This window comes from Motacilla alba, chromosome 2 (assembly GCF_015832195.1).
Source record: "Motacilla alba alba isolate MOTALB_02 chromosome 2, Motacilla_alba_V1.0_pri, whole genome shotgun sequence".
Taxonomy (NCBI): Eukaryota; Metazoa; Chordata; class Aves; order Passeriformes; family Motacillidae; genus Motacilla; species Motacilla alba.
The window spans coordinates 115,021,469-115,044,685 of NC_052017.1; the positions used below are offsets into that span (position 1 = coordinate 115,021,469).

The 23,217-nt window shown below is 41.4% G+C and overlaps 1 protein-coding gene across 1 annotated transcript in view; it reads left to right on the forward strand.

The window, feature by feature from the left end:
- The first annotated feature begins 8,856 nt into the window (after positions 1-8,856).
- The window catches only part of RAB2A (RAB2A, member RAS oncogene family), a 43,781-nt gene continuing 29,420 nt past the window's right edge, over positions 8,857-23,217 (forward strand). The window contains exons 1-2 of the mRNA XM_038126847.1: positions 8,857-9,240; positions 21,605-21,676. Of these exons, the coding sequence (XP_037982775.1) occupies positions 9,195-9,240; positions 21,605-21,676 (118 nt within the window). The 5' untranslated portion in view covers positions 8,857-9,194. The remainder of the gene's footprint in view (positions 9,241-21,604; positions 21,677-23,217) is intronic.

Consider the following 23,217-nt stretch of genomic DNA (forward strand, 5'->3'; position numbering starts at 1 on the left):
TTCATAGTTTAAATGAAAATTCCTGACAGAAAAATCAACTTATTAAGATGAAATGTGAAAGAAGGAGACACAGAATGAATGGAATATTCAGTAAGCTATTCAGTTAATGTTCAAAAAGATCCCAATTACACTTTTTTTCCCAATAAAAGTAGAACAAGAAGCAGGCTTAATTCAGACAAATTAGGCAATAATTTACTGGGAAATGGTAATAAGACTGTGAATATCTGTGTAGCCCCTTTGTTTTGGAAACTGGCCCATTTGTATAATTGATCTGTAGTCATCTTTCTTTTTCTTCTCTTCTTCCTTTCAGTGTCTAGTGTAATCAACATATTTTTTCCAAAGCAGTTGTTTTTATTTTAAACATTACATTATACTACTTAAACTGAGCATTGCATCACTTTCTCCATTTACATTTGCCATAAATATGATCATTGTCCTAAGCTTTTCTGTGCATTTTCTCTGCTTCACCAGACATTATACTAGAGGAACTATACATTTTCATTGTTTTCAATTGAGGCAACAGTTTTAATACCTTGATTTGAGTCATCAGGATACAAATATCTTGATTTCTACTTAGTCTAAGTCACATGAATTAGGTTAGTGCTGCCATACCTTTCTGGGGAAGTTGGCTGTTTCATTCTTTTCTGTGCCAACACAAATTGCATTCCCAAGACATGGCAGAATTTTATTGCATCCCTTCAGCATGGTAAGTCTGATGCAACATGGCAGCACCCCATTTACTGAGTAGATAAAAACCAATTAATTCTGTGTTACACATGAGAGAGGATGAGAGGATGGCTATGGCCTGACTGCTACTGCCGAAAGAATTTATCAAGTATGGCCACGGTCACTCTTTTTGTCAGGGACAGCTCTGCTTTTCCCCTTCATGTGGCTGGGTTCATGTGCATGGCAAGAAAAACTATGGAAATTTTCCACATAACTGCTGATTATGGAAAAAATAATTTAAGCTCTTGACTGTATACCCCTACTGGCTCTGTAAAAAAAAAAAAACCTATACAAGGAGTACTAGGAGTAGGCTCCCAATCCCTACAGGACATAAGGCAGCATGCTGAGTCCATTGTTTTATGGCCTTAGCCAGTTGTTAAATGGCTGGTTTCCTAAAAGGAGGATGTTTGGGGTTTATTTCTGAAACACTAGCTTACTTTTCATAATCTGTAGACTACTCTGTGCTCATACTTCCTAAAGTACTATATACTGTGCATTTCTTCCCTACAGCACCAAGAAGTTCTGTAAAAGACTGGTCATTGTACCTTTTGAAAACATTGGAAGAAAATACCATGACTGAAATTGTTACCCAGAAAGCTATTTTGTCCATTTTCATGTAATTTTTGATTACAGAACAGAAATTAAAGTAATTCTGAAGAAAATAGGATCAAGACACATAGCAAGAAAAAAAAAAGTAAAAAGGGGTAAGCCTTTGAGGACTGTCAACATACCACAGGACAAGATTTGTGGTGATGAGGGCTTGGCACTGCAACCATTTTCTATGCTAAGAATTATGATGACATGAAGGTTGTGATAACTAAACAAGCTCAACTGTTAAAAAAGATGGAATTACAGTGGCTATTGATGTAATGTGAGTTTAAGTTTTAGCAGACAAGAGCTTCCTTAAGTAAAGACGTGGTACAACCCTTCTTTCCATTGTGAACTGGAAATAAGAATTGAAAAATCCCACTTTTAATGTGGTAAAATATAGAACTATGAAAGCGACGTCTGCCAAAGAGAAATAAGATGAAAATCAACTCTGCCTTGAAGCCAGGAATACTCTTTTTCTGCTGCAGTTTTTGCCATGAAATATAAGAAGAATACTTGACATCCAAAATTTCCTACTCCTTTACATCTCATGACCATAGCAACAAGGTGTTCCCAATAAACATGCAGGAATGAACACCTACTTGATATCTAAAATGAATGGAAGCTGATGGCTGGGGGATGGTGGGGTGTGCTCCATTGCAATTCATTCTCTTGGGGTTTTTTTCCATTCTAGGAGGTACTGTTTACCTTTCTCAAAACTGTATGAATGAATAGAGGCAACGAATTAAGAGAAAAAAGTAAATACTTGCCCACCTTCTGATCTACGGAATTAAAGCTCCCAAGGGTAAAATGGCACAACTCATGTGGGCAAAAACAGCTTTGGTGTGACCTTCACAGCCTGAAGACAAGTGAGGGATTGGGCTGAAATAACCTTAAGATGGCTGGAGTTTTAACAATAAGTAAATCAAATTAAGGAAAACACATGCAGAAGCAATGCTACCCTCTACATCAACAATGGTTGAATATCAAAGGAGCCTACACATGTATTTTAAAGTAAAACATCTTCTGATTAAAAATATTTATGATGAAATGTATTCAGGGGAATGCATAATGAAGAAGTACTTAAAAGAGAAATAACTAGTTTCATGCTATCTTGTTTTGTTACATTTTAAGCAATTTCAATAGAAACTTAAAACCTTTAACATAATTTTAGATATGGTTTATATACAAACAGTTTTGTTAGCATTACCAGAAATTGCTATTACACCTTCTAGGAAAAAAAATGTAGGGTTGATTATCTGCTAATATCTTGTTGGAAAAAGATAATTTCTGTGACACTGTGCCTAATGTATCCTCAACTCAGATCCTTTAGCAACTCTGCTGACTTCCAGAGTCTTAGACAGTTCCATACTTTCTACAGCCATCAAAAAACATCAATAGGGGTGTATGGAAAAGTAAAAAAAAAAAAAAAAAAAAAAAAGTCATTACTGGTAGAAGAGATGAAGAAAAGAAATTTAAAATTTATTTTTAACCATTAAATATATCTGACTAGAAAAGTGTAACCAAGATTGCCCACTCCTATGCTTTTTCAAGCAAACCAGTTTCCCTAAAGTTTTCTCACTTCCTGCTGTGAGTAAACAGGAAGTCTTCACGATAATTTTCACTTTTGTGACCAGTGTGGTAACTTTAGCTTCCACTTTCTCTTTCTGAAAGCATCACCAAAACAACTTTTAAAAGACATCTAAAAAAAATTAAGAAAAAAACTGTCTCTAAAGTAAAAAAATACTGAAAATTTACCTTGATGGCAGTTTAAGAAGGCTTCTGCATGGATCACTGACATTGTTTAGCACTACTACTCCATGCTTTTGTGAATCTTGTTACACAAGCATATATTTTCAAACATTCCTGAGAATAATTTTTTAAAAAATCAACATATATTTTCAGTTAGTTTTTAGGCATTTCAAGGTTATTTCAAAGATCCTATTGTTTTCCCTGTTTTTATGGAAAAAGTGTATTAAAATTTATCACATGCTGTCTTATCAAACTGTTTATTATTACATCAAGGCAGTGAAAAACAAGGTTATTTGCAAGGAAAAACAGGCTGAAATGATAACAGTGGCAAAGGCCATTAATAAATAAACAGGGATAAAGCAGAGGTCATGCAAATATTTCCAGGGGAGCAAGAACGTAAAATATGAATACAGTTGGAAACTCTAAAACTATACTTTACATTTTGTTGCACTGCCTTTCGTCTCAAGATTATATTTTGAAAACAAAAATGCTATTATAAATGAATTTTCCCAAAAATTACTTATCAATGTAATTGAACTGTAATAAGCATTCAATAATTACAGTGACTGGACAAATGTGGCATTTTATTTTCGATGTTTAGTCAAGAGCATTTAATTTAAGCTGTTAGTTAAATACTACACTATTGTAAAGGAATGTTGTTTTTTTTTCAAAAAACTAACTTCCAAACCTCTTTTTCCACCGGATCAAAAGTACCGATGTAAACTGTGCACACATCCAGCTGTTAGCTGAAACCTCAACCAAAGCTGCCTGATCTAGGACCTGCAAAATCCAAACCATGCATCACTCATAGACATGGATTTCTACTTACTCAGCTCAGAAGTTGTCTCCAGTTTACCTTTACAGGCTTAACATGTATTTAAAAATTATCTTTACAAAGGCAGATCTTGATTGAGATTTAGCTATATTTGTCTTCTTGCAGGATCTGCTCTCTATATTTATTTCCATATGAAGTGGGTCCCATTCTCAACATTTATAATAAATAAAATATACTGTATATTGCCTTGTTTCTTAAGTATAATACAAATCTAATCTTAAAATTCACAAAGAAAAATTATAGCACATACTTAATGTTCAGAAGAAGTACGTGCAGACAAATTAAATGACAGGCACCAGAAAATAACATTTCCTACTCAGCATCTGTATAGAAAATTTAAGCATACAACTGAATTATTTAAAAAATTTAAGCTAGATTGAAGTGTGGGTAGAGATAAACTTCTAGCAGCTAAATGATATTGCTGTACAAAATATAATTAAAGTGGTTGTATTCGAATGTTATGACAGAGTTCTGCTTTTGTGTACTAATTTCCATTGAAAAAATCCAGTCTAATGCTTGGCTCTGGAGAGTATGTCAAGCTTTGTATGAGTCCAAGCCTCTTCCCCAAATAGTATTTTTAGTGGTAAGGATCCTGCAAAGCCTAAGGCTTTTCTATAAGCCCCAAGTTTGTTTGCCAAGTGGAAAATTCAGGAAAAAAAACTGAGTGATACAGAATAAACAGCAAGTTATAGTTTTCCAAAGTGTATCCAGAAACTTTCCCAAATTTGCCAGAATAGAATCCTGACACAGTCATCACAGTGAAATATTTCATCATGTGATGTAAAATCATTAACAGATGAGCAGTCATGATAACATTAACAACAACAACAAAAAAAAAGTAAAGAAAAACAATCCTCTGCAATTCTTCAGTATTGAATTACCAATGCGTCTTTTCAGCTGGCTAATATTTTTTTAATAAGTGAGTCTGACTACATGGTAGCCTTCTATCAAAGTATTAATGCTTAACAAAAGAAGATATTAATTTCTCTGGAAAAGGTAAATTTAGCAGTGAGAAGTAAAAAAATGAAAATTTAAAAAATGAAAATTATTACAGCAGCTATTTGCATGCCTCTTATTAATACTTAACATGATATACGGTACACATAACTTGGAGAAAAAGCAATTTTGCATTAATCTCTAGTTGGAGGTATCTCAGATTTGTAAAAGAGTGGATAACATTCAATAAGTTAGAAACAGTGTCTTCTCCATCTCCAGCAGCAAATTAGCTTGTACTTACCATGGAATAGCATAAGCAACAAATTCTTGAAATTTTTCTTGCAAGCCTCTATCAAACACTGATTCAAAAACTATCCCTAACACTGGTGCAGTGATCATCAGTGATCCTAACCATCACAAATGACTGAAACACTGCACAGAGCAGCTTAGCAGCCTGGTTATATATCCACAGTGGAGCTGCTGGCCCAAGCTGAGCAGCCATTGAAGTCACTGGGGCACTGCCCTGCCATGTGAGTCACCTGCAAGCTGGTTACTGCCTGGCTTACCAGGCTGCCAAAGCACAAACAGGTAGGGCTGCCTCCCCTCTGAACTGAACCCACCTGTCGGCTGTCAGGCAGCTCAGCCGTGGTGTTAAAGACACCTTCCATCTCACTGGGCATTTTGCACTGTCTGTACTTTTTCCCCATCAGCAAATCTCAGTTCTACAAAACAGAATTCCCTTTTCTTACCAGATCTCCTTCAGTCACATCAGGCCAATCTGGCTTGTCTAGAAGTCTAGCAGATCGCATAATTTGGGAACTATGAGACCAAATCCCACCAGTGAGGTAAACAGAATCATGTACTCATACAATGATAAAATAATTTGGGTTGGAAAAAACCTTTAAAGACCACTGACCCCAAACCTCCCTGCAATAAGCAGGGACATCTTCAACCTAATCGGTTTGCTCAGAGTCCTCTCCAGCCAGGGATGGGACTTCTACCACCTCTCTGGGTGATCTTTTCCAGTGCTTCATCAGTCTCACACTAAAGAAATATTCTTCCACATACCTAGAATAAATCTCCCTTCTGTTAGTTTTAAATCATTACCCCTTATCCTATCACTACAGTTCTATTAAAAAGTCTGTCACCATCAAACACGCTTGAAACTTAACACCCAGGGATGTTGAGGACAGATTGTCAAGACTTGACCAACCCTCAGAATAACACCCTTGATGGCTCAATCATGTAGGAATCCCCAGTAGCACTAATGGAGACTTGGAGTGTGACATGAACAAAAAGAGGGCTCTGAAGGAAAGGTGGAGGACGTGAAAGCCCACACAGTTCTACCTCATCCTGCCAGTCACAGGGGAGGCAGCTACAGGAGAGAGCTCCTCCTGAGAGTTGATACCTGTGCACATGACTGACCTCATGGAATGAGCTTTAGCCTTCACAACAACAGGACCCTTTGGGAGCTGTGAGGATGGCTGAACAGAGGTGGGATCCAACTGATGAGATTATTTAGTTTGTTGGTGTGGCTGTGGGACCCAGGATGATTTTCCCCGAAAGCTAATGTGAAAGAATGAAAGCTTAGCCACTTCTATTTAGCAGATGACTCTGATAGTGCTAGAATAGGGGAGGGTCCACAAGCAGATTAGGAGGAGCAGAGCTGCCCCATCCCTAGCAGAGCAACCTTTACTTATACTGGATGAGATCTTATCTGCTTATGGCCTGATCTCCTGCAGCTTTGTCTCCAGTGGTTGAGGTCACACAAACCCATGCCAACAGCATGGGTTCAGAATGCCAGCTGAAGGGCTTAGCTACTGAGGGAGCACTTGAGAAGACTCGTTTTAGTGTGAATTCTTTATTGGGTTTGACAGCTGACCCCAACTGCAGCCCTTCCTTCAGCTGAGGTACCCTGCTCCATCCAGATGCCAAATTTCATGACCATTATTAGGGCAGGAAACAAGAGACACACAGGGATATATGAAAACAGAAGCTTAACTTTCATAGGAAGCAAGGCAAAAACCTGCTTCTCTGAGAAAACTCATTCTGGCTAGGAGTTGTTTATTAACAAAAATGTATATCAAAACTACTTGCAAATAAAATAAGAGAAATGGCTCTTTTCAGTGAGGAGAATGCTTTTAAACTAGGAGAAAATTTCACTTGTCACTTCTCAATGTTCTGTCCTGTCCATGCAAGACCTATTCAATATTGTCATGAACAGCCTGGGTAACAAAATGGCAGAGAAAATATGAAAAGAGACAAAAATCAAATATTTTTGCTAAACTGAGTGACCATGATCAAAATTATTGAAATTTAGCAAGGGGAAAAACAGTGCTAATAGGGAAATACCAAATGTATGGATACATTTGAGTAATAACTGTCTAGAATAGAGATCTAGTATCAAAAATTGAATTCAGATGTTGTTGATTAAAAAAAAAACAAAAACGCAAACACGTTCAGAGAGGGGTAAGACTGGAGATACTCCCTTGCCAGTTTTGAGGCGATGAAGCTGGTTAGAGACACATGAGAACTGCTGGTTTTGGCTCTACACTTAATAAACAGTGTTGAGAAATTAAAGTACAGAGGAGAAAAAATAAACAGGAGGCAAACATCTGACAAGTGCTCAGAATTTTTCATGTGGAAAAGGTAGGTATGTTTAGAATATATAAAGGAGCTCTTTCCACTTTCTAGTGTTGTTTGGAGAGCGGTGGCGTTGCACATCCACAGTAGACAGGATTTTTGTTTTTTTAAAAAAAGCTTCATTTTGGGTTTCAGGTCATGAAATATGACAACAAGATTTGTCACAAGAAGCTTTATTGAAGGTTTTTACAAGTTGGATGCACACTTGTTAGAAGCCATGTAGGTCAATGTTGTCCAAGCTGTTGACCACAAATAAAAACCTCTCTAAAGTTAAAAGACAGACAACTTTTACTCCCATTCTACCAGACAGCCAGAAGGGGAGTAAAATGTCAGTTTATATGAAGAATGTGCAATGGCTCTTGAACAGTACTCCCAGCTCACAAACAGCTGAGCTGAAGGGAATCCCAAAGCATCATCACCATGATCTGACTGGAGTGTCCTGCTACATTTACCCTTGCCAGGCATCTGGTGCAGCCTCAATATGGATGTGATATGTGAGCCACGCTGCCTTTGACTGCTCCAGGTCCGAAGGTCAGGGTACACCAGACGCTTCATGAAGCAGCTGAGACTATGGAAGACCTTGAAGCCTATTCCAGCTCACCAATCCCATGTGAACTGTAATAAAAAGTCCTAAACGCCAGCTGTGAATTCACGTTACTCCCCTGGCTCACTGCTTTCTGTTCAGTGAGGAAAGACAGAAACAGAATGGGAAAAAACCCTTTCAGGCCAGAACTCATGTGATGAAGATAAACTTATACCAAACAGCTCATTGCTGGCTATTCTCAGAAGGCTTATGCTTTGGGCCTCTCAGTTTAGGAAGGACATTGAGGTGCTGGAGCTGGTCCAAGGAAGGGCAACGCATCTGGACTACCAGCCCCATGAGGAGCGGCTGAGGGAGCTGCCTGGACAAAAAAAGAGGCTCAGGGCTGACATGACTCTTTACAACTCCCTTGAAGGAGGTTACAACCAGGTGAGGGTCGGCCGCCTCTCCCAGGCGACCAGCGACAGTACGACAGGACATAGCGTCAAGCTGTGCCAGGGGAGATTTAGGTTGGAGATTAGGAAGAACTTTTTCCGGGAAAGGGTGCTTAGACATTGGGATGGGCTGCCAAGGTGGAGTCACCGTCCCTGGTAACGAAGGATGGATATGGCACTCAGTGCCCCGGTCTAGCTGACATGGTGGTGTTTGGTCACGGGTAAGCCTCGATGACCCCAGAGATCTTTCCCAGCCTGACGGTTCTGGACTGAGGGACAGCAGCTCCCCCAAGCCCGGAGCCGCCGCCGCCCTCAGTCCCGCGGGGCGGGGGCCCAGGCTCCGCCCCGCGCGCGGCGGGAGGCGGCCTCGCGCCTCAGCATTTCCGGGTCGGAGGCGGAGCGGCGTGAGGGGGCGGGCGCTGACGTCGCCGGAGGGTCCGGGGGCCGCTCGGCGCCTGTTTATTGTTCTCGCCGCCGCCACCGCGTTCTGGCTTTCCTGGCGCCTGCGGGGCCGCGGTGGGAGGGAGCGAGGGAGGGCGGACAGCAGGACCGGGCGAGCAGAGCCCCTCCGCCAGCGGCGGCGCGGGGGCGGAGGTAGGAGGGAGCGAGCGGGCGGAGGCGCCGCCCGGGGGCCGTTAACCCGTTTCCGCCTCTCCGCAGCGCGAGCCCGGGCGGCGAGCGCGCGCGTCACGCCGGAGCGAAAGCGGGACAGCCCGGGAGCGGCAGCCCGGGAGCGGCCATGGCCTACGCGTACCTCTTCAAGTACATCATCATCGGAGACACAGGTGGGTGAGCCCGGCCTGGCCCGGGCCGGAGCGGGGCGGGAGACGGAGAGGAAGGCCCGGCTCCCCGCGCCCATTTCCGCAGTGTTGGCAGTGCCGCCGACGTGGTGGCTCCGCGCGAGGAAGAGGCGGTGTCTCCCCCCCGCCTCTGCGCCGGGCCCCGCCCGCGGCCTCGGCCTTGTCTCCCGACGGCCTTGGGCCGCTGGCAGCCGCCTCCGGGCCTGGCTGACGGGCCGCGGGCAGCTCGGGCTGTGTCACGGCCTTGGCTGCGGCGGCAGAGCGGGCCAGCCGAGAGGCAGAAGGCGCTGTCACAACGAAACCTAGAGCTGGGTAGTGCCCGTGGTTTGCAGCCTTGTGGTAGCGAGGCCACACTCCTCCCCGCAGTTTTGTGATGAGTTTTTGTCTCATTGCTGCGAGTTACCTTCAGCTTAGGCTGCAAGGATGCTCTTTGCAGTCTCGGCTGGAGCTGCTGTAACAAACTGTGTGAAGACACACTGTCAAAGGAGACTTAAAAGCCCTGGCTCTTCCAGTCTAATTTAAAGGGACCTGTTTTTTATGTGTATGTACGTACACACGCCACTGCTTTTCCAGATGTTTCTTGTCACTTTTTAAAAACATATTGAATGATAGAATGTCAAGGGGTTGGGCTGGGGCTTAAAGATGATATAATCACAACTCCCCCCTGGTCTGGGCAGGGACACCTCCCACTAGACCACATTGCTCAAGGCCCCATCCAACCTAGCCTTGAACATTTCTCAAAAACTTAGTCCATTCTACTTGTAACTGGCTGCTGTGCGACAAATAATGCTTACAAATGCTGTTGGCATAGCCACATGCTGAGAGGAATTGCTGCTTGAAGCCTCTTTGCCAATATGTTTTATGTTCTTCGGCCTAGTATGGATGGGAGTAGCATACTTTGATCAAACTGTTGTCAGGACAAGGTAGCTAACTTAGTTAACTGTTGTGCCTGTGTATTGTGTGTTTTCCTTGTTGTTTTCCTCATACCTGTCTAAATGCCTTCTTTAATAAGTTTGATGACACACCTGGTTTTTTAGGTGCTATTTTAAGGGTGCCTTTATACTTCATACCTATGAACTAAATTATCTGTTGGTGGAGTATAATTATACATTGTAGTTGCATTACACATGTGGTTGTTAAATGCACTGGGTGCAACTACTGTGTGACTCTTATCTGCTTTTTAAATGTACATTTAAACTCTGAAAGCTTTTTTAGGCTTCTGCAGCAGCAGCTGTGGTACAGGTGAATCGTTAGAAATATATCACAGCTATAATGACCATGTTGGAAGCCTTAGGCTGTAGATGATAACTGAAAATTCTGATTTTTGTGGAGTGTTTACTTGAGTGACAGCTCATCAGGACAGGACAGGAGCACAGGATATTACCTGTGCAAATTCAGAAGTAAGAAGAGGTTTGTCAGGCTGGGGTGATGCAAGATGGTAGTGCACAGTTCAGAATGACAGTTCAGAGCAGGTGCATCTCTAAAAACTGTAGTCACTAAAGTGCTAGACAGCAGCTTACAGTTGCTTTGGTATATTGATTGTGTACTGATTAAATTTTAACAAAGAAGTATTCTCAGTGTAATGGTCTGTGCTGCACTCTTGAATTTGAGTTGCTTGAAATGTGAAATACAGAATGGATGTGTCATTTCTGAAGTTGTTGCAGCTGCTTAAGAGCCAAATATCAGAAGAGTAACATAAAAGAAACAGAGGAAAACAGCTCACAGATTTGCTGTTGGCTTTTTGGTTAGTTTTTTTTTTAATTCTTGTGGCTTGTGTTCTTGAGTTGCTACAGGAAGCTAATTAAAAGTACTGCAATGATTATTTTTGAAGTGAATTGAATATATCAATACTGGTAAGTTGGTTTTGTTTTTATTTAGATCTCCTGTGAGCCTTTTATGTATTCTGATAGAGCTAATACTGAACAGCCAATTTATGTTGTGCACAGTTGCCAAGATGGTGGTGGCAGTCTAGTTATTACTGCTCTTCCTCAGATGAAGGCATTTGAACTCAAAGTTCTGACAATGGAAATTAAGAGTGGATGGTGTCTGTCCTCTTCAGTTCCCATGGTGGCTTCCCACAACGTTCCAGCCAGTGAAGATATGGCCTTGCAGACCATGTAGATTTCACAGCAATCAAGAAATTTGTTTCTGGTATTTGATTTAGAGTCTTTGGAAATGCCTCAGCTGCCTGGTGACTCAGCAGTTAGTTGTAAACAAACTGTAGGAGAAAACTAAGAGGCTCAGCTGAGGACTGATGTTAACATTTGGCTTCTCTTTCAGCACTAAAAAACAAAGTAGGTTGTGCGATCCATAAGCAAACCAATGAAACCTCCCTCTGGAGTTACACAAGACACCTGTATGTGCCGTCTCTGAATTGTGTTTCCACATGCTTTCATTTGCTTAAACACAGGAATTCACGATGATCTCAGTCTCTTAAAATGACAGCCACAGAGACTGACTGTGCAAGACTGTCTTGTGTTCAGCAGTTCTTGTCCCTTTGCATTCCCTGTTTCATTGGTCATTGTCATGCACTGACTTTTTCTGGTACTTCAGGCATGGTAGCTTTATGAACATGGGCTTGCTTCTAATCTGGTTCTTCACTGTGTTTTTTAATATATAAAAATGGTGTTCTGTATAATTGGAACTGGTTTAGGATCTAGTTAGTTTTCTGTTATGGGAGAGACCTGAAATGGCATGGCTGTATTCCAGATACCAAAAAACATTGCCATAAATCTGTTTGGTTTTTACATTGTAGCAGTAAAAAGCAGTGGGACTGTAGCTGTGGAGTTCTAAGAGAAAAATATAAGTCCTATGTAATACTGACTAATTTGAGAGTTTACCCAGAAAAAAAATCCTTTGATCTGGCTATTTCCAAAGCATTCTAGGAGTTTGCAAATGAATTTAGAAACATGAGTGGTGCATGCTGCATAGGGCTGTACCTCTGAGACCTTTGCCTTTATGGTTGATGGTGTCTTTGATTTTGGTTGCCAGTAGGAGTTGGTGTCTTCATCCACTCTTGCCTATACATCTGCCTTTAGCCACCAGTTGAAGTTGAGATGGTCTTTGATCTGAGCTAGGATAAGTACTGCTGGCATATAAGAATTGTCTGTTTGTGCAGTTGGTGACTGAGTCTGTCATTTTTTTCTTTTAGGTCTTTTCCTGTATGATAGTAAAATCTTCTTTACTTACATGTTTGTTGTCAGCAATGTACCATGTGAGAATAAACTGGGAATGATAGCAAGATTTCTGCGAAGATGAGAGCTGGAATATTTTCAGGATAATAAGCATTAACCAGAATTTTCCTATATTACAGTATTCCACCAGAGAATGCTCCTGAACTGTAAGATACCTCAAGTACTAGTTTTGCAATGGTGAAATTTCTTGCCACCAACATAACTTGTCAGTTGTGGCCTATCTCAGTGTCTTTTTAGGATCAGTGTTGCTCCATTTTCCATGAGCACGTCCACCTGCTTTTCTTAAATGTGTTACTGCAGCAACTCTCTGAGCTTTTTGCGTAATGGACTTTCACTTGCCTTTCAATTTCAGCAGACAGTTGCTGCTCCTAGACCAAGAGTGTCTCTAAGTTATTCTTATTAGGAGGTGATGATGAAAGAAAATGGTGATCTAATTCGCACTCTCTAGAGTAAAGTAAGCTGTCTAGTCAACCATTTCGCTTGTCTAGGAGACTTTCAAATGTTGAAATTAAGCAATCGAATTTACTTTCTTTTTCACTCCTCTTGGTGAAATACTTGTAGTGTCTTTGCACTTTGCTCTGGAGCAGCAGCTGTTATTAGCTAGTAATGTGTATGACTGGAGTCTTTTGCCCTTATTTTCTCTAAGTATGTAGTAGTACTTCTTGGCTAAACTGGTTTTCATCTCACCAGAGCTGGCGTTAATTTCCTGTGATAGCTTTGCTGAAAACCAGAGTACTGGTCTATACTACTTATATCTTGCTTTGAGACCCTTTCAATTATGCTTTAATCCCAAAAGAGCAGATATTAGGTGTTGTATAAGAACATCCTCTAAGCCTCTTAGAAGTTAACTAAAATTAACAAACAATATGTACATACAAATGGTTTCATGAGGCTGCTAGTGTGCCCACTTGTACTAATTCTTATCACTTTCTTTAAAAGAAACCCCAGACACCTTGCCACTCAAAAAAAAAAATCTAACCCAACCCAACCCCACCTCCAATTTCATGTAAAACTATGTTATTATGAATGGCTGGCAGTTTCTGAGTGGTTTGTGACCATGCAGAACACGAAGAAGTTTTTTTATAGACTCAAATGTAGCTTAATTTTATTTGGAAATAATTTTTACTTACTTTTAAAACATAGAGTTAGCAGTGGAGCAGTTCCATACAAATTGAAATATGGTAAAGCTGACCAGCTCCTTTAACTTTGTATGCCTGTGCTAATTGTTATGTAGAAAGGAAAAATTGACATCATTGGCTTCAAATATGGTATTGAAAATGTTTAAGTGTTGAAGCTGAATCAGCTTTAAAAGAGCCATTTTTATTACTTTTCCCAAAATTTCATAGGCAGCATGAAGGATTTTAGAGGTTGTTTTTCTTCTGTTCTCATCCATGCTTACATGTGTATGTGAACTCCCTTTGCTCTGTATGTGACACTTGGAAATGTTTTTGTTTGTCCTTCCAATAAATTTAAATAAAGCTTTCCCACTTGATGGTAGAGTTCTGACTAAGACATAACTGACTGTGAAGAATTTAAGAAAAATCTTTGCTTTAGGTTCATGTCTTGTTATGCCTAGGCCCATGAGAAGGTAATACTGCACTTTCCAGAGTTTGATAAAGCTGCTGTGGTTGGAAAGGGAGGAGAGAGGGAATGAATTGCAGCCTGTGATAAGAAAAGGGCTTATGAAACATCTGGAAGCTCTGCAGACTACTGGAAAGAGCCAAAAGTATCTTATAAACCAGGTTCAAGGTATCTATCCTGTGACATTTGTAATGTGTAATTACCTGGTTAAAATCATAGTTAGTTTTAAAATCTAGGTTCTTACATCTATCATCTAGATAATAACCTATTTTTATATATTTTATATATATATATATAATCATATACGTAATCTTGCCCATTATTTGAAACTGTATTACCCTATCTTTAAGATTTTTGATTGTTTTTCTAAAGGAAGTTAAGAAAGCAAGAAAAGCTTGTTTCAGCTCAGTTGTTATAGTGGCACTGGTTTCATGGACATCCAAGCTGACATAGTTGGTTACATGTGAAAGAAGGGGTTCTTGCTCCCCTTACCTTGTGGTGACTTTGATAGTCTGCCATGATCTGGATCCATCCACTAATGCAGTAGAAAACTACCTTCTTTTTAGGTTAGCTTTTCACTTAGTGGCTGAACCAGGTAATTTGGCCTCGTGGTTGTGCTTTCCACAGTCTGGAGTACTTTCAAGGAAGGAAGCTGGATCTAGGAAGATTAGTGAGAGCAAGATATCAAAGGGAAGTAAGTCTTCATCTCTGTTTGTGGTGGACTGATTGATCACCATCAAGTACAAGAAAATCAGTTTTGTGAGACTGTTGAATTAATCCAGGGTTTATCTGCTGTCAAAACGAGTAGACCTTGTTACCGCTCCTTGTCTCTGCTGCTTCTCTCTCTGCTGCTTCTTAGCTCTCAGCGCCACTGCTTGTGTGATCCTTCAGAGAGCCAGCTCAGCTCACATAGATGATTTGAAAAACAAAACTCAACAAATAGTAGGTATGCCTAAAAGTGCAAGAGCCCTTCTGGGTAAGGAGGTGGAGCTGTGTGGGAAGGAGTGAGCCTACTCACCAGAGACAGCAGGCGGATTAACATGGGAGATTTTTCTTTAGCATCCAGTTTTTATTCCACAGTTGAGAGGACTACTACTGCAGTTCTTTTCCTCTGTCACCTGTCTGGGGTTATAGTGATGCTTAGGTGGACAAGTAAGGAAACTCTTAACCTCCCCCACCCTCTTTTTTGACATGTTTTTAGTTTTGAACGAGGTCAGCTTTTCAAGGCAAACATCAGTGGTAGGAACACTGATGAGTTTTGTCTAGAGGTAAGAAAAGCCTGGAAGTTTTGCTCATATTCAGTAGTACAGACCTGACTCTGCAGCCAGTAACTGAACTTTCTTTGCTCTATTCACGGCGAATCAAGAGGGGGAGGAGGAAGCAAGTCAGCTCTCTTAGCCAAAGACTTGCTCAGCTGTATCAACACCTGTGCTGTGCTGCTCTAAGTGCTATGAGTGCAGCCTGTTACTGAAAAGAATAACTATTCCCTTTGCTGTGTTTTCCATAGCCCTAGTTGGTGTTTTGGATGAGCGTAGTGCTTTGCTGGATCCGTTTCTTGGTGTAGCTTGTTGTATATGAGTTAGAAGGGGGGTTTTACTGCATTGAAGCTGAGCCAAAGTGGACAACAGCAAAGTTCTGACAACGCCTTGTCTAAGGAAACTGACTGCAGAGTTGCGCCCAGATTAAGAGGAAGCTGTTACGGGAGGTAGAGGAATTTAGAGAATCAACTCAGTCTGCTGGTTCAGAATTTAGAGCTGGAGGGTAAAATTACTGTAGCACAAGTTCTACTCCCATCATTGAGTGCTAAGAAGCAATGAAGGGATCCTAAAACAGGCACTTGCAAAGAAGCAAGCTGCCTTCCCTCTGAGCTTGTAATCCATTGTTTTCATTTGTTCCTAAGCAAAAGCTTTTGTTTACTGTGGTTGTTAAAGTGTATCCAAGCTCTCTCATATAAAAACACCGGATTTTTTTTTTTCTGGGGTGGTTTATCTGAAGCTGTAATAAAATAATTGTGGCACTAAAATGGAGAATGGGTTAATAATCTATTCCTTTTGCATTCTGCAATTGACTATCATCAAGATGTTCTCAGCTACTTCTCGCAGTGTCTGCCTCATTTCAGGTGTAGGATTTACAGTGCTAAGTGAACAAGATACCTGGTAAGCAGCACGCTGTTCTTTAGAGTTAACTGGTGTAGTTCCTTTAAGCCACCTGCATGCCATAGAATTAGCTGCCTGCAGCTGTTGGCTGATGTTTGCAGCATCTGTTTATGTCACAAGGTGGTAAGCTACTCAGGCATTCATGTACAGCTCCTGTCTCTGATACATATTCCTGTCTATGATAGGGGAGTTAGCTCAAGCCCTGGAAGTGATTTGGGCTACAAACTATTTTCATAAGAACTTTTGTGATGCAAAATATCTTGTGCAATGTCTTAAAACCATAAAATTTGAATGAAACCTCTATTTCAGTCAACAGCAGTATGAAACTTAGGGACTTTCAGATGGGGTTTTTGTTGGAAGGTTCTGAACCAGCAGGAATGGCATTAAAGAGAAACTAGTTATTTCTTCTGTTTCTCTGTGTGAGCCCATCAGTCTGCAGTCTGCTCCTAATAGGACTGCTATGGAGGAGTGACTCGAGGTGTCGTCATCTTGTGCCAGTCTGAGACAGGGCTTGCATCAAAGGGGCTGTGCTTGTCTGTCATCTTCACTCTGCTGAGACTGGTGTTTGTATACTCAACTCAACCGACTCGGACCCCAACCTTAGAAGGAGAAGAAATATCAGATTGCCACTTTAGAACTAGTGCTGGAATACCTAATAAAATGTCATTTTGTTGATTAAATTTTGAAATACTGTTCCAACATTTGTAAGATTTGTGCAATATTGGGTTGGTTTAAGGTTTTGCAAAGTGAAATCACTTTGCAAGGTTAATGGCAAAAGCTATTTCTGGTGTGTCTTGAAAGTTTTTTTTTAAGTGAGGTGGTGATTATATTCTCCAGTGGGGCAGTTTTATTTAATTGGGGATATAAAAGTTATATGTGTATATAAACAGTGTTCACAGAATCACCTGGGTTGAAAAAGACCTTTGAGATCATTAAGTCCAGCCTATGACCTAAACTAACACCTCCTCATCAACTAAACCATGGCACTCACTGAGTGCTGCATCCAGTCTTTTTTTCAGCACATCCAGGGATAGTGACTCCACCACCTCCCTGGGCAGACAATTCCATTGCCCAATCACTCAGTGAAGAATTTTTTTCAGATGTCTAACCTAAACTTCCCCTGATGCAGCTTAGGACTGTGTCCTCTCATTCTGTCAGTGGTTGCCTAGAGAAAGAAACCAACCCCCACCTGACTACAACCACCTTTCAGGGAGTTGTAGAGGGTGATAAGCTCTCCCCTAAGCTTCCTATTTCCAGGCTAAACACCCCAGCTCCCTCAGTCATTCCTCTCAGGGTTTGTGTTCCAAGCCCCTCACCAGCCTTGTTGCCCTGCTCTGGACATGCTCAAGCCTCTCAACGTCCTTCCTAAACTGAGGGCCCAGAACTGGACACAGCACTCAAGGTGTGGCCTCACCAGTGCCGAGTACAGGGGAAGGATGACCTCCCTGCTCCTGCTGGCCACACTATTCCTGATGCAGGCCAGGATGCCATTGGCCTTCTTGGTCGCCAGGGCACACTGCTGGCTCATGTTCAGCCGGCTCTTGACCAGTACCCCCAGGTCCCTTTCTGCCTGGACACTGTCCAGCTGCACTGTCCCCAGCCTATAATGTTGCAGGGGGTTGTTGTGGCCAAAATGCAGGACTCGGCATGTGGACTTGTTAAACTTCATCTTATTGGACACTGTGGGGGGATAGAATGGAGATAGTGTATATAAAGTAATCTTACCCCTAAGGAGTTGCAGCTGGGCTAACTATCAAAATGAGGAGAAGGCCTAACTTCAACAAGCCACAGCTGTAACTAGTAAGAACAATAGGAGCTATAAAAGAGTGGGTTGGCTTGTCAAGAGGCCATGCCTTAAAGCAGGAAGGGAACTGGAGTCAGTCGGTTACCTGGTGGGAGAGGAAGGATGTGCTCAGAGGAGCTGCTCACCAGAAAACACCGAATAGGTACGAAACTTTTGCTAAGAAAGAGATAATAGCATAAAATTCCTGTTACATATATGCATATATGACAAGAGGACTCTGCCAACTATCCAGCCATTTCAGGTCCCTTTGCAGAGTCCTCCTACCTTCCAGCAGATTGGCATATGCTTCCAGCTTAGTGTCACCTGTGGATTTACTGATTGTGGACTCATCCCTCATCCAGATGAAGATATAAAAGATATAATGAAGATATTAAACTGGACTGGCTGCAGCACTGATCTCTGGGCCACCACTAATGACTGGCTGCAGCCCCATTCACCACCGCTCTCTGGGCCCAGCCATCTAGCCTGTGCTTGACCCAGTGAAGAGAGGACATGTCAGAGCTGTAGACTACCGGATTTTCTAGGAGGATTCTGTGGGAGACAGTGTCAAAGGCCTTGCTGAAGTCCAGGTAGACAACATCCACAGCCTTTCCCACATCCACCAGGTGGGTCACCTGGTCATAGAAGGAGATCAAGTTGTTCAAGCACAACCTGCCCCTCCTAAATCCATGCTGGCTGGGTCTGATCATCTCCTGGCCATCCTGTAGGTGCTATGTGGCACTCAGGATGATCTGTTCCATAATCTTTCTGGGCACCGAGGTCAGGCTGACTGGCCTGTAGTTTCCTAGATCCTCCTTTCCAGCCCTTCCTGTGGATGGGTGTCACACTGGCCAGGTTGCAGTCATCTGGGACCTCCCAGCTGAGCTAGGACTGATGGTAAATGATGGAGAGCAGCTTCACAAGCTCATGTGCCAGCTCCCTCATCATCCTGGGATGGATCCCATCTGGTCCCATAGATCTGTGAGCATCTGGGGGGCTCAGCAGGTCTTTGACTGCTTAGTTCTGGATAATGAGGGCTATTCTGCTCCCTGTCAACATCTACCAGCCCAGGAGGACAGTTGTCCTGAGGACAGCCTGTCTTTCTGTTGAAAACTGAGGCAAAGAAGGTGTTAAGTACCTCTTCTTTTTCCTCATCTTTAGTTACAAGATTCCCTCCTGCATCTGGTAGAGAACAGAGATTGTCCTTGCCCTTCCTTTTGCCATTAGTGTATTTATAAAAATATTTTTATTATCCTTTAGAGAAGTGGCCAGATTGAGTACTGTCTAGACTTTTGCCTCTTTAATTTTTTTCCTACATGACCTAGTAATTCCCTTAAACATTTACAGAGATACCTGACCCTCCTTCCAAAAGTGATGTATCCTCTTTGTTTTCCTTAGTTCCTTCAAGAGTTCCCTACTAATCCAGGCTGGTCATTTTCCTCGTTGGCTCATCTTTCAGCACATAGGGACAGTCTGTTCCTGTGCCTTCAAGATTTCTGTTTTGAGGCATGCCTGTCCTTCCTGGACCCCTTTCTTTTTAAGGGCTGCTTCCCAAGGAACTCTCTGAATAAGTCTCTTGAATAGGCCAAAATCTGCCCTCTGGAAGTCCAGTGTGGAAGTTTTATTGATGCCCTTCCTTGTTTCACCAAATATTGAAAACTGTATAATTTCGCAATCACTGTGCTCCGCATGGCCTCCAGCCACCACATCTCCCACCAGCCCATCTCTGTTTGCAAACAGCAAATCTAGTGTAGTCCCTCCCCTGGTAGGCTTGCTCACCAGCTGTGACAAGAGCTGTTCTTTGAGTAGAATTATTAATATTAAAATTTCGTACAATTTTGTGTTCTGTCCCTACAGCTCCCATACTCTGCCTTTCTGTTTCTATTTTCCTGCAGAACTTTCCCCCACTCCTCAGCTTCTCTTATGTTAACTAATTTTTTAGGGACAGAGTCTATACCTGCTTCAAAGCTGCTTGTATTCTGACAGCTTGCCATCATAAGCCAGAAAGCTAAAGAAAAGAAATCTAGTAAGGCAGATGCTGGAAGTTTTACCTTGGACTACAGTTCCATGCCATTCTGTTATTGATCTGCTGGCTGCTGCATTTCTTTTCCCTCATTTGAACTAACTCTTAGGCTTGTTGGACCCTGCATTAAGCCATTTCTTTTTGCTTTGTCACTCCTTCTTGTCAGATTAGCATGCTAACCCAGTGGATGACTGAAATTGCTTCAGAACTCAGCTAAGCTGTGTGGAGAAATGGACAGGAGCATACTGTAGGGAAGAAAGTAGAGACAGCAGCACTAGCAACTGGCTTAAGCTTTGGAACTGCTGCCTTGTTTGGGATATTAATCTAAATGCTATCAGTTGGCCACAACTCATTTTGTGAGTTGTGCAGGTTTCCTATTTCTGTGAGATTTGGTTGAAACTGGCTACTGGTCTTAGAATTAAAGTCCAAAATAAGATAGGTGGTGATTATATTTCTGTAGGCTTTGTTTCCTCATTAAACCGTACTAAAATATTTGCTGAATTTGATACTGTCGCTATATGCTATCACTATATGCTAACCTCTGGTATGTGTATCTTTCGTTGGTAGTGTGACTCTTTTCCTTTTCTCTTCGTTTGCTGTCTTTTATTACTAAATGTGTCTCCTATGATGAGTTGCTGCTGACCTCTAGTATGTGGCTAGAATAGCTTTATCTTGCTGGGCAGATAAAGTACAGCAGGAACTTGGATGCTACAGTATAGTATGCTATGTGGTAATAGCTCAGAGTTTAAACCAAATATATTGCCGTCAAATTGTAAGGGCTGAAAAGATGAAGTTTGGCTGCACAGAACAGGAAGAATAACCCCTCCAAGTAAAAGAAGGAAAAATTAACTGTAAAAAGTAGTATATTTACAAACCTAGGTAGTTTGAGTACTCCTGCTGACTGCATTAACTTCTACTTTTTTGTGCTTTCACATAGAGAAGAAATTGCCCACTTGCTGACCAGTGTCCATGTAATGGGAAGTAGTTAGGCTGATTTCTGACACTGGTTGGTTATCTGAGGGGGTTGGTCTTGGTGTTACCTGTGTGACTGTAATGTTAACTCAGCTGCTGCCAGTTCTTCTTGGAGTGCTTTTTGGCCAGTGGGGGACCTGTGGGCAGCAGCATGTAGTGCTTGTAAGCAGCCACAGACCTGCTGTGGTTACCTCAGTGGATAAATACAGAGATAGAAGGGAGACTGATGCTATTGACAATCTAGTTAGCTTGGAAAAAAACTGGAAGTACTGAAGGAGAAGCAGATAAAGGGTTGTGAGGAGTAGCAAGCCCTGTAGTTATTGAGGAGAGAGGATGTAAAATGGTGCTTTGAAGGTCTCTTAGAAAACTTGTTTTCCACTTAGTTTTAAAGCAGAACTACTTTTTCAAAAGAATAATTAATTTTTGTTAAATTTTTGAAAATAACTGCTTTGACTATAATGTTTCTAGAACTTTAAAAGCTGTAATTAAAAAGTTTCGTACACTTCAAAGTATGAGATCTAATACCTTCAGTTCTAGTAATTAATTTTAAGTAGTGTGTAGTATTTCTTTAAATTAATTTCTATGGGTTCTTCCCAGACTTCTAAAAATATTTAACGCTTATTTCTTTTCTTTCTTTTAGGTGTTGGGAAATCATGTTTATTGTTACAGTTCACAGACAAGCGGTTTCAACCAGTCCACGATCTCACTATTGGTAGGTTCTTTCTGTGCTGCCCATTTGTAGTAGTTAAGTGGTTGGGGTACCTCAGCATGCATTTATGGTTTGTTCTGCTGCAGAAGTGCAGCATTTGTGCTGTATTAAGGTGGCAGTGAATCTCTGGCTAATGAGTATGTTTTAGCTCGTAAAGTCAGTTTGGGGATTTTTATTGGGAGGGTACAGTCTGAAACAATTAAAGTTCATGGCTTCATTATCTAAACTGTTTCTTCAGAAAAGCAGGCACTGAAGAATTGTACAAGCTTGAAATGCACTGACAGTGATGGAAGTGGCATTTTTTTGCTAGGGAACATAAAGTACCCTAGCCACAAGACCTTGAAGACAAGTTACAGATAAACTGTAGCAAAGTTACCCTTAAAGATGAATAAAAAATTTATTTGGGAAGACTAACTTTTTAATAGAGGACTGAAGTGTGAATGTATTTGCTTTTGGAAGGGATAGGGATTTTCTTTCCCAACTCTTCAACTGGATGTGGACCATTTGTGTTGGGTATGATTTGATACTGGGGGAATGAATACATGTTGACGCATTGCCTCTGATCTAACTACAGTAAATACAAACTTTTATTTATCTTTCCACACAAAATAGGAGGAACTGTGTAGTAGTAAATTCTTCTGAGGGCAGATTTAGTCTACAGATCAGTTTTGCTGTTAAGTATAACAGATGCTAGGCTCCGAGGAGGTTGCAGAACCTTTCAACTTGTTCATGTTCTTTCAAGGAACCTATCAGCTTTAATCATGAGCCTTGCGCAAAATGTATCCTAGTCTCTATTTTTAGTTTGTGCCCTGGAGTAGGTAGGCTTCCTGTGTTTGGGAGTACTGAAATAGCTGCTTGAAATATAAACAGATTTTTTTCATGTAACAGAATGTATCAGGTGGTTTGATTATGAATGTTCTTTCTCTTGACAAACCTTCCACACCTTATGTGTGCCTGTTGTATAGTTCAAATTCTTTGGCTAATGTGAGTTTTCAGATATTTGTGAGGTCTTGGCAGCAGATAGGCTGGCTGAATAAAGAGCCTGAGTACTTTCGGGAGGCATGACTTATTATCATATTTTCTTCCTTAGGCCTGCCAAATATATGACACCTTGTATATCACTCATGCATTTGGCAGCCCTGTCACCTCAGACTGATAGGCACTGGGGAACAGCTTCACCTCAGCAGGGTGGTTGTAGTGCCAGTTCTTTGCTTGGCATACAGTTAGCTGAAATCTGGGAGCAGGGCAGAAATTGAAGCTAGTAAGATGAGGCAGTGAACCTAGAAGCAACATAATGAGTGATGTAGTAATAGAGCCTGGGAAGCTGCTTGAAAAGGAGGGAAGAAGGATTTTAGCTTTTATATTTTTCATGTATTTGTAATCCTGCAATTCTTTAGTGTATAACTCTAAATTCCATATAGAGTGTTAGCTACTGTTTTCAGATTTTGATCAGACAAAACAGTTCCTCTGTGGATGTGGAAATCAAAGACACCTTACTGTCTCAGGCCCTGAAAATGTAAATAGAAGTGATTTGGGGAGGGGAG